Source organism: Perissodus microlepis, chromosome 16 (genome assembly GCF_051167445.1).
Source record: "Perissodus microlepis isolate ML-2025 ecotype Zambia chromosome 16, ASM5116744v1, whole genome shotgun sequence".
In the NCBI taxonomy this organism is placed as follows: domain Eukaryota; kingdom Metazoa; phylum Chordata; class Actinopteri; order Cichliformes; family Cichlidae; genus Perissodus; species Perissodus microlepis.
In genome coordinates this window covers 19,771,032-19,787,111 of record NC_140476.1, presented here as the reverse complement: position 1 = coordinate 19,787,111, position 16,080 = coordinate 19,771,032, and the positions used below count along the sequence as shown (strand labels likewise).

The window sequence follows — 16,080 nt, the reverse complement described above, 5'->3', positions numbered from 1 at the left end:
GCAGGCCAACGGGATTCTGGCCCCTCGTGCATGTCGTGCTCTGATTTATGCTGATGAACTCTGGTAGGAGTCACAGCGTCCCTTTGTGTAAATATAACTGCTATAAATGTTCATTTGTCCTTCTGTCAGTTGAACAGCAAGAGGAGTAGAGAAGTTTTTAAGAAGGTAACTGGTTTTTAAGTCCTTATTATTGCTTAATTTATTTTGAGATAAGTATTTCCTGAAAGTGTGCTCATTTCTCCTGTGGGAAACAATGAAATCATCTTATTTATCTTATCTTATCCATTATTGATATATTGTGATGGATACTAATAATTTATTTCAAGACTGATTCATTTCTGCCTACCTGTTTTTTGTCCCTTTTTTTGTCCATTGTGCTTTAACTAATCCAGTGACTCAGATATACAGAAGGTGGCATAGAGGTGAGTGTCAGTGATTGTGAACAGACTGGATAATAAATTCAGTACATTAACGTGATGATAAGTGTGTTAGAGAATATATTCTATACTGTGAATAATAATATAAACATGAAATATTTCAATTTAAAACAACTCTAATATCAGTGATTTGCAGGCGAAAGACATTCATTGGCTGACATGCAGAGATATGTGCTATTATAACTCATCACATCTACTGCAGGTAGCATCAAAACACAATAGGAATGTCAACAGGGATGTTCCTAACCCCCCAAAATAATGCCTATGTATATAATTTATATTTTTGGGTTTTTTGGAGAGTTATATGTTTATGTACTATTTGTTTTTTACGCTGCACTCAGTCATCACAAAAATGCATTAAGTAAATCTCAGATAACTGAGAAAAATGAATGATATGTGTCCTTTCCCCCATTGTTGTCCTCTTATAGTATCCACCCTTGTTTACTGAGCTGCGTGGGGATGATCTGCTCACTCAGAGATATGAGTGTGTATGTACAGACACAGAGGGGGAAAATATAGTTTGCTTAAAGTTGGCTAAGCATTTGACCTTGACTTTTATTGTTACTGCCAAAGATCAAAGTAGACCTTGAAAAAAAATCATGAAATCATATCTAGTAATATATCATATGATAGAGAAACTGTATAACACAGCTTTTATTTTTTCACCAAAACAGGCTGATGTCAGCAGGCTGTACTAAAAAACATCATAAAACATCAAAGTTTTAATATAGCCTTTGCTCTTAAGTGGGAGTTATGCTCTCTGAGTGCTCTTGTTGATACAGTCCTCCATGTATTCTCCCACTGTACATTATTAAACAAGGAAGACCAGAGGTGTTCAGAAGGAAAGGTCCTAAGTTATCTAATTGGATTCTTATTATGTATTCTTTCTTTTCCCAACATTTCGTTTTCAATACATAGCTGAAAAATTGAACATCAGAGTTTCATAACATTATAAGAACACCTTTTTGGGATATCATCAATCTTCCGTAGAAAGTAATTACAGGCTCCTGGTCTAACGTAAAATCTGGCACTCGACAGTGACCAGAGAGGAAAGCGGGGAAATCGGGAATGTGAAGTCCAGTCCGCAGTTTGCGGCTCTCTCGGTGGTTCTCGGGTTTCAGCTCGGCGCGTGCTCTACGCCTCCTGCTTTGTGTTGTCAGGCAGAGAAAGACTCGCCATTCAGGGTGGCGTGTGTCCTCGTGCACGGTCGCAGTGTCGGCGCGGAGGACTGAATCACATCTAGTTAATTTACTCTCTCCTCTTAAATAGTCGACTAATATTTATAATTTCGTTACCATGTCGGTGGGAGTGGAGTCTGGATTCTCAAGCGAGGAGGTCTTAAACAGCCGCTTCCCTCTCCATCGGGCTTGCAGGGATGGAGACGTCGGTGCCTTGTGCTCCCTCCTTCAGTGCACATCAAACCCGGCCGACCTCACGGTGGAGGACACTTTCTACGGCTGGACGCCCATACACTGGGCTGCTCACTTCGGAAAGGTATCGCTTCTGTCCGCCCGGGTTTTAGTTAATGGATATTTTTTTTGGCGAAATGTTATCCAGAAGGAGCGTCGTCGCTCTTCGACATCATGAGGCTCGTCTCGGCCATTTCCTGATGTTTCCATTAACTGTTAGCTGATGAGACGAAGAAGCAGCCGTCCCTGAGTGCAGGCAGACAATGGACCGTTGAAGTTAAAGCGATACTTTTTAAAGCTAGTTTTCAATGAATTGTATTAGTATGCGCAAAATTGTAGGTACGTTTTTACCTAGTGTTGAACAGGAACCTTATTAATATTAACTAATGGCTTTAGGCGATAGGTTTAACACGAAACTCTCGAAATTCTAGCATTACAAGAGCCACAAATGTTAGCTAACGAGCAGTTAGTTAAATTGGATGTAGCCTCGCGGACTGTAGCAGGTTTGCGGCTAAAAAGGGTGGTTATTCAAACTGCTTTCAAGCCAACTCCCGGCGCTAATGACTCATTTTTAATAAAGCGTTTGAGTGTAAAAAATACTCGTGGTAAGACTTGTTTAACAAACTGCACATTAGAAAAGAATAGGCCTCACGTTTGTACAGAGACTGGATTCATACCCCGAGGCAAAGCTTTGATAATTGTGCCTCGAAAACCCAGTCAGCCCACATAGGAGCGCTTCATTTTTGCCCTTTTTCGGCTGCTGTAACACACTTACTTGTCTGTACCTGCCCTGTCTCAGAATGCAGGTAATGGACCTGTCTGACTGTATGTGCATTGCACTTGTGTCTTCACAGCTCGATTGTGTGATGCGTCTGGTTCAGGTGGGCTGTGGTGTGAACGCGGTAACCTCCAGGTTTGCACAGACGCCCACTCACATTGCTGCTTTTGGGGGCCACCCTGAGTGTTTGTTATGGTTGCTTCAAGCTGGTGCAGATATTAACAAACAGGTACGATATCAGACCCACTCTCATCCTTTTTCACAGAGTTTCCTGAAGTGACATGTAGACTGCATTTGTTACAAAGTGGGACAAGAGGAAAACGTAATAAAAAAAAGAAAGAAGGGACAATGGTTTTTATGTGAAATGAAAAGGAAGCAGGGGAGAGGGTGAGTGAAAAGAGCAGAGGAGCGTGAGGGGTTGAGCTCAGATAATCCCATTGAAGAGGATAATTCTAATTTGGGGTCACGGCCCTGGCAGTGTTGCTGCTCACTCCTCCATTTGACCCACCAATGCCCTCATATTCCATTTTGTTTATTTATTTCTTCACCATATTTCCCGAAGCAGCCACTGTCAGACTGTTGAGTGCCTCACTCATCCCGTCTTTTCCTCTCCGTGGGATTTCATACACAGACAGGCTCATTCGCTGAGGCTATATTTTATGCTCCACTGCACTACTGAGAGGAATCAGATTAGTGGGGCACAGTGACATAACATATTGTCGTCATCAGGAACCACATTGCTTTGCAACTCCCACTGAATCTGCTTAGCGTCTGTGGAAATAAACACAAGGGAAAGTTCTCAGATTTGCGGACCTTTTCCTCTTGAGTGTGTAGCATTTTATCTTTCCTGGGATAGGGCAGTAGGAAAGTGTGACATTTGAGCCCAGCCTACGTTGCATTGTGGTTGGAGAAAGCTGCCTCACTTCCCCCCCTTTCTCTCCTCTTCCCTCAGCTGCACTCTTACTAATGTGCAACTGTAAATGTGTGTGGGCGGCAGTAATGTCTGGGTGAAAAGTTCAGGCTCTGCCCTGCAGAGTTACACCCTTTTATAATTTCCAGTATGTGCTTAGGATGCAGTAATATGTGATACATTTGATAAATACTTAATTGGTAATGTCTGTCTGATACATTCTATATATAACTGTAGTCTCTTGTCATCACTCAGGACTATGTGGGCGAGACGCCCATCCACAAGGCTGCTCGCGCGGGCAGCCTGGAGTGTATCAACACTCTCTTGATTCAGGGAGCGAAAGCTGAGTAAGTCCTGTGATCAGTCCTGTGTCATCATTTCTTTTCCTCTGTACTATCCAGCAACTTAGTTACACCTTTACAAGGGATCGCCACCAAACTCACATCAGTACAGTTGTTAAGTCTAAATGTTTTATTCAGTTTCTTCAAAGCTGCAAATATGTGATCTGCAAAATTAACAGTGCAGGTCTTAAACATAAATTTGTAGAAGGTGCAGAATGTAATTACTAAGATTAAAATTTTTGATATTATATTAGCTCCAGCCAAAAGGAACGCTGCTCTAGAAGCGGTTACTTTACTTTAAATCAGTTCAGGTTGTGTCTGTATATAACTTTAAACAAGATTTGAGCAAAGGACCGAATTAGTCATTTAGCTCAACAAAATAAAATCATCTTTGTTTTATTGTTCATGGGTTCATTAAAAATGTACACCAGACAACGGTGTAGACATTTACATCCTTGAAAATGTTTTTAGAAGTTATAGAGATGCATTTTGTGAAATGGTAATAATATAGCAAAGTTAGCTTGCTTGACATGTTAAACATTAACAGAATTGGTGGCGCTTCCTTGAAAATGTGACACATTTTGTTAATCCTTAAAAATTGTTGTTTTTCATTGCAACAATTCGCATTAAGTTGCTCTCTGTGTGTAACATTATCAGATAAGACATATTCCACAAGTGCCTGCTTGTGTACTTGAATAAGCAGACGTTTATTACCTTTGTAGTCTGCTACACTTTATGTGTGTTACAGTAAAAGTTGATTATTAACTCTGCACGGCGTCTTTCATCTAGATGGCTGACTTTTTCAATCCAGCACGATTATTACACAAACATGAGGGCAACTTAATGTAAAGGTTGATAAACTGTTTAATTAGTAGGCCATGTTGCATGATCTCTGTTAAATCTAGAGTGTGGTTTTCTTTGTTAACATTTGTTTTAAAGATTTGTGTCTTAAATACACAGCTTAACTGGGTGACCAAATGCACATTGCCTTTTTATCTGAATACCTCTTTACTGTCATTGTGGAAAGGCTGTAAGGTGTTGCATTGAATGAAAATGCATTGATTAGGTGGCCGTGTTTGGAAATGCAAAATCTTTTTTTTTCTTTTTTAAGTTTTTGCAAGATTGTTTTGGCTGCTTTCATGTCCACCTTTTTCAAGGATCATTAAAATTAACAATAATATCTGCATTGAGCAGATAATGGAGTTAGATATAATAGATCTTGCACGATAAATTTAGCTTAGTATTTTAGGAGGTAGACATAATCTCCTCTTGTAGTAATGATCAGTCACACATTTACAGTTGTTTTGCCAACATACCCATTTATAGAAAACATTGTTATCACTGATGTTCGATCTGACGCATGAACAAAGAAGTGAGAGGCAGGACTCACTTTTCCTGTTTGTTAAATTTAGCTTCAAGACCGGCAGGACTTGAAATAACAACAGCTATATCGTTAGATCATAGCTGTTACTTTCCTAAAGGTCATGTGAATAAGCCTAATGAATTAGGCACCCAGTTTACATACTCACAGCTTACCTGTGTTATCCAGCTGTAAAACAAACAAAACAAAAAAAGCCTTGAGTTGCTTCTCACTAAAGTAGGTTACCGGGTTTGTAAGTAGCTTTTTAATGCACAAAGAAATTAAAAGTTGCTGCTTACTTTAGTCTTAGGAGTTTAGATGTTAGACTCAACATGTTTTATTTGTTTTTGTTTTTCAATTATGAAGTCTTGCAGCTTCATTTTCTGCAACATACTGTCTGCCTTTTCTTTGTGATCCCATTAGAGAACAGAAACCCCAAGCTACCAAGGAGTTTATATGCATGTTAATTTTTTTGTAGTCTAATAAATCTTTGTTCACCAAAAGCTCTCTGTAAAGAAGGTAAATCCCACCATGAAGCAGTAAAAATGAGCTTTAGGTATAACCATGACAATACTAAACATAATCTGAGAGCAGTGCTGACTTTGGGCCTTGTTTCAGTAAAGGAATGCAAACAGTGCTCGCACGCCTTTTCAAAAGGTTTTAGAGACACACACACCATGCATAATCTGTTCCTCATAGTTTCACAGAGTGCGTGTCCCAGAGTCATAAAAAACACTTGATAGAAATTAAAAACACTTCATTTTCTCCTTGTATAAACACCCTGGTTGCTACGGTTGCCTTGGCAAATTAAATCCACTGCTTTCACGCAGAGAAGCTCAGCAGTGGTTCACGCAGTGTGCATTTGGTTATCAGCTGATGAGTATTATATTTTTTGATGAAAATGATATGTGATTTTTTTTGTTTTGTTTTGTTTTTCTCCCTGCAGATCACAGATATTTAGTTTAGTTTATTATCAAGTTTGTTTGTTTTTCATTTATTTAACTTATGACTCAGAAATGTAGCGGGGGCGCAGCTGGGGGGAAGACTAAGGCACAGCAGGTGGGACTGGGGCTCATGACAAAATAACAAATTTCAGCATCAAAGGGCTTTCAAACATCTGCTAACAAAATATTCCAATGCTAACAAAGGTTGACAAAGAAAATAGTCTGCTGTCATGTGCAGTAAATATTTGGTGGCAAGGCAGCAAATGAACCTTGACGTGATAATTATTCAGGCAATCAGTCGTTGGTAGCACTCATGGTGCATTATATCTGATGCATAAGAGAGAAAATATTTTGCTGGGAAAAGATTTTTGTGTATGCAGTTTATACTATAATAATACAACTCTGCAATACATAGTAGTCTACATCATATACTACTATATGAACTAAATTGTGTTCTTAGGCTTTTAGTTTTTATACCCTAATATTTAGTTGTAATGTTTAATTCAAAATATGTGTAATATACTAAGTCTAAAATACTGTGTTGATAATCTTCTAATTTGAATCTGTTAGTCAGGACAAACAGCTCTAAATCCACTCATTTAGAGCTTTGGTAATTTTTTATTATAAATGCTGTTATTGAAGTCAAAGTTTCTGCATTTTCTTTTTGGAAGTTAGCTTGAACATTGAGTCTACTCTTTGAGATCTATTACTTGAACATCCATCTCCATGTCACATTTCTTTCATGTCAGATTAAAGCTCCGTGATAGGCATCTAAACACTTCCTTTGCCCTCCGGTCCACTCACTGCATTGTGGGAGCGAAGCTTCAATAACAAGCACGTTTTTACTGTGGAGTGTTTTGTACAGGATCTAAGGCAGTAAAATGGATTAAGTAGTGGATTGTGAATGGTTTATTCTTAATGGAAGCTCACATCAACATTACCATGGTTATAAAAGAAAAGCAATGCCTCCAAATATTTTCACAGAAGCCTTTGAGAGTACCTTTTTACAGCAAAGCGGCTAAATTATATTTCACGCAAACAGGATGTACTTGTCACATTGATTATATGAACAGTGAATGAATGCATGGGTTTTATTCAGTCGCTTAAATCTACATTTTTCATTGAGGATTTTCCTCAGTGGGCTGTTCATCTTCTTGGCTTTGTTTTATGCTTGCTTTGTATTACATCCTCTTGAACACACTTGTCATCTGAGATTTCCTTTTCAATGGGGAGAAGTAATTCATAAGTGATAAAACTGTAAGCTTTGACTATATGTCAGAGCATTTTGCAGCTGTGGCTGTTTCTGCTCATCTTCACATTTTCCGTGTGGAAGAAAGAAGAGACACAAGAAGAGTGTGATGTACTCATTTGATTCATTAGAAGGAAGTGCTCTTGAAAGCCTTGAATTATGTATGAAATACTTTCATTCCTTCGGCTGTCACCTACAGATGCTTTTATGCACCTTTTTTTTTTTTTTAATGAGTGGGAACAACATTAAGTCCACCTAAACCTGAGGTTATTTTACGCAGTGGTGTCATGGTTGGATACAACTTGGGTCCTTCTTGAAGCATGGCTTGACGCTCAGCAGGCATTTTGGCAACACCTCTGTGCAAGCGTTTCTGCTTCAGTCTAAAAGATTGGGTTGACAGTCATAACTTTTACATAATTCCTTACTGGAACATAAAAACGATTAAATAAAACTCTTCAAAACTTTTCCCCAGTGTCACAGTTCATCATGGTTTTATTTGTAGGTCTGTCCCGAGTGCTGACAGGATCAACATCTTTGGCTGTTTGTGCCAAGTCACTTGAACGAACGCCATCTTAAATCCTATTATAAATACACTACCAAGAAAAATGATAAGGACATCTATAAAGTACTCGTAGAACCACTCATAAAGTAGATATATGGTAACTAAATAAATCGGACCCAGCTTTATAAATATGAGCTTTACTTTTTGAAATCCAGTATTTAATTTGAATCATAAAACCAATGCTCTGATTTTGCTCTAGAATGCTAAAATAAACTTAGCACTAAAACTATAGATTTTTTGGGGGGTAGATTTCTAAGAAATTCTTTTTTGTCATGAGCCTCAAACTGTAAAGGTGGTCCAGTAGCAAACTAGCAGCAGGTAGGCTAGTGCTTAGAGGCTGCCGGTGATGAGCGTAGTGCAGGCATGCTTAGAGCAGCTGAGTGAGATGGGTTAGATTTGCATAACATCATGTACTGAACTGTCTAATGCTAACATCATCCTGTTGCAATGGTTATTCACTGTCATTTCACTGTACCAAATATTTTACGTTATACACAGAAATGTTTTCTTTTGTATGTCACAGTATTAACCCTATACAATATCATAGTCTGTTTTGACTTCTAATCTTTGTCACCTTTTCCTTTATGAAAGTGACAATAAGTTTACAAAAAAAGTTTTCTATACTGTTAACAGAAACAGAACCGTACATCTTAATGTTTTGCAGCCATTGAATTGGAAATGACTTGGTTTTTTCAAGTAATCCTAGAAAGGGGGAGAATAGACACTGCTGAGTCTGCCCCGTTCCCTGGGATAGCCGCACTGTTGTGGCATTGAGTGTTCTCACTATCGCTTCCTATCTACACACTGGCAAACTGTTGAGGTATTTCTTGCGGTGATTGGTTTTAATGCTAGGTTTTTTAATAAATCAAAACTAAAGTTTTAGACCTGCATGCTTTGCTTATTATCCATGATTGTTCCTGTATTTAGCCTCTTTTTTTTAATTTTATGATTTGTCTTTATTTTGTGAACTAACCATAGGAGTCCTTTAAATGGACAGGGTTAATCACGTGAGTCCCATGTCAACATGTAGCATGATAATAGGCTGCCTCTGGAAGGTTAGACAATAGTTAGAGAAGATGCATATTGTGTGCTTAGGACCGAAAAGCAAAGCATACCAGGCATTTACAAAGAATTAACGCTTCCTTTTTTAAGTTGTTTTTTGTTTTTGTTTTTTTGTTGTTGTTTTTTTTTCTTTTTCTTTTAAGCTATACACAGCTATCCATTTTGTTGGATTAGTGATTACCATAGATGTCAGGTCTCACTAAAGGAATAATGGTTTAAATTATTAGGGAAATAGAAAAGGGGCATATTGTTTCAGTTATGTGGAGGGCGATGTTCAAGCTGAGATTTGGTTTGGAAACAAGTCAATGCTGGAAATGAAGCCAGAGGGTCTAATAAAGAAATGAGAGAATTAATTTGCAGCAGACTTTATCTGAAAACTTGAAATTTGCACTTATAGTCGGGCATTTAAAATGCCTGGCACTCATGAGTGTCTAATGTTTAGCTTCCTCCTTAAGAGATCCACAATATATACACACACATAAAAAAAAAAATCACTGCACCTATAACCTCCTCCCTATCTTTGACCAACCCCACAGCAGAGCTGCAGTAATCTGCGAGTGTCTCTGCAATCACTCATTTGACATTGGATATAAGATTTCAAAACGAGGAGCAACTTTAATATCTTAAGTGCTTTCATTCTCATTTGAGGATGGTTGAGGTGCAATTTCACCCTTGTCCAAAAAAAGGCTTAACCACTGAGTTCCTCTAGACAAGAATTAGGGCAAGTACTTGTTGTGCCATTATCATACAATAAGTGGACCTTAATGATTAAGATTAGAAGATGTTAAGATGTTAGATTTTTATCACAGTAACAGTATGTTATTCTGTGCCTATCTGGTCCACTGGTTTACTTAGGGAACTGTTTGTGTTCAAAGAGAGACAAATTTTAACATTAAATTCTTATTTAGTATTATACATGAGAATTTCTATTCCTTAGAGTGAGACTGATCCATCTACCATTTAACATGTAAATGATATTCAGTTAAAATGTAACCTCTTGGATTAATCCTTTGGAAGCGTTAATTTTGAAGGGGACGGGTAATGTGCAACAAGTTTATTGTGTGATTTTTACTTGTTTGATTTTTTTTTATTTATTTATTTTTTTAAATCTTCAATTCTTTATAAAATGTTTTTTCACATGCACTAGTTCTTGAAATGTTTATTTCTGCACAACTGTTTAGATAAAAATGCAGAGAACGAGCAGTTTCTACACATCACGAATGACCAAGCAGCAGCTGTGTGCTTTAAATCCTGCCTCTTTGTGTGGAAGCTAATATCACCTGGTTTTTAATTTAACACTATAAACGCAAAGTTCAATGAAACAAAATGTATTCCTAAAATTTCGGTAAATCATTTTAGTCATGCATGAAACGACGTGACGATTGCTTTCAATGTTTTTCCTGTCGTGTTGTTTAAAAAACAAAACAAAACAAAACAAAAAAAAACAGTCCATAGTCAGATGTGGGCCAGCGCTCCCAGTTCTTTGACAAAGACTGAGCTGTTTGGTTAGAGAACTCATTTCACAGCATGATGACATTTAGGCCCCGAACAACGGCAGTATTGTTTTTGTAACTGGCTGAAACAGACAAAAGAAATTTCCATCATTAAGCTGCAAGAAATGTTTTGGTTGGTCGATTATTTTCTGTATCCTTCAGCAGAATGATCAAATTTTATATTAATAGCACCTTTTTTAAAATATAGTTTTTATTTTATTCCTGTGTAGTTTTTTCTCCTTGCTGTCCACATTTTACCTCCAGGTGAAATTGTTTCCACACTTTAATGCTGTTTGAAAACTGTAAATTTGTGAGGGGGAGGGGACACAGTGCTGTTTGCTCATTCATTACTGCTCCCAGAAAGTTACTTTATCACTGCTGCAACTGGCTATGGTTAACACAGAGTGCACAGACTACTTAGAGTTATTTTATTATGTTTTTTTTTTGTTTTTTTTTTATTCTCTTGCTCATTTTTCTTGAAACAACATGAGGACAAGTTCACTTTAGCTTCACATGCTCAACAAAAGAAGAGTGGTGTTGCTTGGGTGCTGCAGTTCGACCTTGATTTGTTCTCGCCCTAATCGTTCACTCTCTGGAGTTTGTTCTGAAGATTGCATCATAGTCTTCACCATCTTCTGATTCTCTGACTCATCTCTGGGGATTTCGTCACTTTGCCAGTCTGTCATTTTCTTTGCTGGCTTTTCCACATGGACATTGACACAGAGAAGACAACATCACTGCGCTTTTGATGCGGCTTTGCAGAAATCCTTGAATTTTATTGGCGTTGGAGACGTGAGATGACAACCGCTTCTCATCCTTCGCAGAATGCTCCTTGATGTAGCCCGTTTGACGCGGTCCACGGATGTGATCTCCTGTGGATGCAGCGGATCATTTCATACATGTTCAAGTGCATGTGCTCAGCTGTCTTAACCATGTCCGTTTGCAGCAGACGTGTTTCCTTAATTATGTGGAAACAAGTGAAATTTTTAAGTTTCACTCAAGATGCAGATGATCCCAAAGGGATCAGTCGTCATCTGTCATGAAGATGACGAAGAGGATGTGAGAGAGGGTAGAGCAGCACAGGCTATTTCTATACATCTGTGTTTGTCTGTGTGTGCGAATATTTGCTTAATGAGTGTGTGTGCGTGCGTTTATGTATGTATGTGCGTGTGGGGGTGTGTGTGCCTGCGTGTGCGTGCTTGGGTTCGTCTCATTTTGTTTGTGTTTTATTTGTGTAAATGGAGCATACAGTGAGTGTTTCTAACACTCCCTTTTCTGTTGTGCAGTATGAGGAATGCCAGTGGGCTGACTGCTGCTGACCTGGCCCACGCGCAGGGATTCCGGGAGTGCGCTGAAATACTCTCCAATGCCCAGAACTTCCAACAAAACATGGCTCAGTCTCATAACGGGGTTTTTCTGAATGGCATGAGCCAGAATGGGTGCCACACTTACCCCACCATCCAGGGACGCAGCTTCTTGAATGGTATGCCCAACAGAAAAAGGTCTTTCGAAGGCATGGAAGCAAACCCTGGAAAGAAGGCTAGAACTAACGGTAAGTTACTAAGCTGATCAGGTCTGTTCAGATACTTTTTTTTTTTTCTCTTGTTACCTTTTAAAGGAAATTGAAACTTTCAAGACATTATTACCCCTCAGCCATAAAAGGTTGATGGCATAGTGTCATGCACACCAAAGTTTGTGAATGCAATAACTCGAGAACGAGACAGTATAGGATTTTGAAATTGATGCCATCGAGTTCAAATCTCAGTGACCTCGACCTCAAGGTCAAAGGTCAAGATACCATCAGTGTATCTAGGAGATTAAGGGGGTAGGTCTCTGCAGGTATTTACTTTTTAAAAAATATTTTCTGGAGTCTTTCCTCCAAAGGGTCTTGTTAGACTTAATTCACATTTTATGTGAGTCACAGCAATAGTGTGACACAGTGACTCTTTATTGATTATAATTCATTTTCCTGATATTAATTGATAATGTTAAAACACCAAAGGATGTTGGGTACTCAAACTTCTTTTTACACTCAGCTGTTTAATTTATTTCTAGCATGCATGATATCCCCATGAATGACAACAAAAAATAATTCAGTTTTGGTGAATTGGTGATCAGCAAATTGTCATCTACAAACTATATTCTTCTTTTCATCACATGACCAAGTGTCTGCATGTATTTTTAGGACAAAATCTGGGTTAATTGTATCTTCTAAGCAAATCTTTCTTTAAATGGATGGAAGAAACATGTCCTGGCTCTCAGCTCACTGATTTTTCCTCCCGTCTTGGCTCTCAGGTTTTTGTGTGGAACCCAAATTGCTTAACGGGAATGGGCCACTAGATGGAGCTGGAGATGCGCAGATGGAGAGCATGAACATGGAGCTGGCAGCGACTGTAACCTCAGGTGGGCCAGGAAGCTTTGCATTTGGGATGAATGGGGTTGCACCATCACAAGGGCCGGGGCCCATGGATCAGGGGGGACCAGCCAGGTCGAGCCCCACAGCTAAAGAGCTGGAGGTCATCACTGTGGCGTCGATGCAGACCCCCTGTCGCTGCACCAACTCTTATGCCTACTTGTAAAGGGCTTGTGTGTGAAATGGCACACGCTAATGTTCCCATTTGTATGTTTGTTGTACGTTTCCTTTTTGAGTAATGCACAGATATCGAAATACATTTGTTTTGATTTGGTGGAGAGCTTCCTTTGAAAGATATTTAGCTGTGTGTGTGCGTGCGTGCGTGCGTGCGTGTGTGTGTGTGTGTGTTGTATTTTCTACTTTTCCATGTACCTGATTATACTTTTAAGGAGAAAGGTATTAATATGTGTTTGTTATACAGATATGTAGTCAGTGCATACGTCCGATTATACTGACAGTTCTCGTGTAATGCTTACTTTTTATTAGGTTTTAAATAAAAGGATGATTTTGTTTTGCACAATTATACCACGTTGTTTGCATTAAAAGTGCAAATGTTTATATTGGCTTCATAAAAAATATTTAGCCATGTCTTATTATAACGCTTATAAACTTGTGCATTATTGTATAATAAGAAATAAGGAAAACTTCATTTGTCACCTGATGTTGTGAACACCAACCTTCTGCTGCCAACACCAAAAAAAATAGTAATGTTCGAGTTTGTTTTTCTCCCAGTTGAATAAATCAGTAAATATTGTTGTTTTAAAATAATATTTAATAGATGACATTTATGTGAAATTGGTACCTAAGCACTTTTTAAAACATACATAAAGAAAGTCTCTGGAAATTTCGCATTTTATATTGAAGAATGACTTTATGCCAAAGCATATCTGAACATGAATGTAGCTTTTAAAATTTACATAATTCACTGTGCAGCTTTCTTGGAGTTTCTAGATGCCCTTTAGTAACATTTACTGGTCCATGAGAGTAGAATTGGTTAACCCCTCTTTTTCACCTTTGTCATTGATTGGTCTGAAATATGATGAATGTTTAGTGTGTGTGTGTGTGTGTGTGTGTGTGTGTTGGCGAACTTTTAAGGTAACTAGCAGCAAGGCTTGCATTTGCGTGTGTTACAGAAGAATAATTAATATCAGGCCATATTGCAATTGGTTGTTATGTATAAACAGTCCTGCTGAAAAAAAGTTTGCATGGTTTTTTACACTTTGCAAAAAGCCTTATTTGTTAAGCTGCGTTAAGTAATCCAAACGGTAACTTAATGTACGCTGTGTTCAAATTTTATAGACGCTGGGGGGGGATTCTTTCTGTATTTTGTAGTACTATTTCATGTTGAACATGGTTTTTGTTTTTGTTTTACGTGGCAGAAGGTTTGAGTGTGTAGTCTTTGAATCTGGGGCATCCAATGTTTTGAGTACTGAGCAGATTTAGCTTTGTACTTGACTGCTTGACATCATTAAATGTGTATAAAGTTTATAAATGTGGCCTTTGTTTTCTTGGTGTATCCTCGTGCTCTTTTTTTCTCCTGTCTCACAACATCTGTGTTTATTTATTTATTTTTTAAAATATGCTTACATTTTTCAGATGATTGCAAATACAGTGCCTTTGACACTTTTTACAATTCTGCTTGTGATGTTGGGTCATGGAGCTTAAAAGACTTGTGATTTTTCTTGTGAAATGACACAGAACTAGGTCACGGTGGTACAACGCAAATTGTATGTCAGAATTACTACAGATCAGGACGTGACCTATTTTAAAACAAGGTCTCAGGTCAAAACTTTTGAGGTTACATAAACCTGTGGAGTCTATTTCGCAATTTATTGATCTCTTTTTTAAAATCCAAAGAGTTGGATACCACTTGATGTGTGTTGAAAGCTGGCCATGTAATAGACATTATTTTTACATGGCTGCTTACAGAATTGTAGTAAAAAGAATTTTAAATAGTTGTGCAAAACAAAATCGCCCCCTGCCTCGTTTGTTCTCTATTAGAGTCAGGAACACGATCAAAACAATTTGTTTGCCCTTTTGACTATTTGTTTCATTTACAGTGGCAGGTGAAAGACACTGTGAGGACTTTTTCTCAAACGGCCCAACAGCAGAAATCCTCCTTGACCACCACATCCACAGCGGCTCACCTGAGATCATTAGCACTGGAGGCAGTCAGGTGGAGCACCTGAAGTCTGTGAAAGCGGAGCAGTTCTATGACCACACCCTCTTCAGCACCATGCTTCTTTACCATGGATCCTAAAATACAAAAGTGATCTTCCTGACACCTCTTCCTTTTTGCCTGAAACTCATCTAAGCCTAAACAAGCATTCATTCGCCTTAAAGCAACAGAGTGGTCACGTTCATTGAATTTCTTTGTTATTAACAGCAGAGCCACTGTTCTGGATGGGTCTGAAACTGCATTAATAAAGCAGCGTAAAAAGTAGATTTTTGTGTTGTTAAAGACAAAAAAAAGTTAATGTTTAGTTCTTGTTGTGATTTATGCTACAAATAGCAGTTTTCTTTGAATACACTAAAGTAAGCATTTGAGATGAACCACTGCCAGTGCTGAAATTTTGTTTGTCTCAATATGTTAAAAAATGGAAACACATAAGATGTAATTCATTAAAAAAAGGTTTTCCAAAGTTTGATTTTTCTCCGTACATCTTGTTCTGCTTCCTGCCATAGATGGCTTATGAAATAATGTGTGTAGAGAATCATGGTATCCTACTTTCTTTTTCTATCCATTAGATATCTACATTAAAGTTATTGGTGTGCTCGCTTAATACAGAAAACTGCTTTAAAAGTTGCACTCTCACGTGCTGGCACAGCTGTCACAGGGCCGACCTTCATCATAGCTGCGCAGCACAAACTTCCCGTCATCGAGGCTACGTCACCGTGGCCACGCCCCGCACCACCCTTAACTCGAATGGGGTGGGGAGTTGATTCCGATCAAATAAAATATTGTATTAGATAAATCTATCGTGTTGAAAGAAAGTACCGCGTTTTTATAGAAACTACTTATGCTAACAACACAAAATGTCTACTGACACTTTCATGCTAGAAATTTCAGGTTTGCTTAGTAATCAATCGCAGATGTCCCCCCCCCCCTTCCTTCTTGATGT

General features: G+C 38.4%; 1 protein-coding gene across 1 annotated transcript; it reads left to right on the top strand.

Moving 5' to 3' along the window:
• Positions 1–1,581: 1,581 nt before the first annotated feature.
• Positions 1,582–15,603, top strand: ankrd10b (ankyrin repeat domain 10b). Its single transcript, XM_084954929.1, has 6 exons — positions 1,582–1,931; positions 2,701–2,853; positions 3,790–3,881; positions 11,832–12,097; positions 12,841–12,948; positions 15,019–15,603. The coding sequence occupies exons 1-6, from the start codon at positions 1,734–1,736 to the stop codon at positions 15,216–15,218; spliced, it is 1,017 nt and encodes a 338-aa protein (XP_084811055.1). The 5' UTR covers positions 1,582–1,733; the 3' UTR covers positions 15,219–15,603.
• Positions 15,604–16,080: the final 477 nt, after the last annotated feature.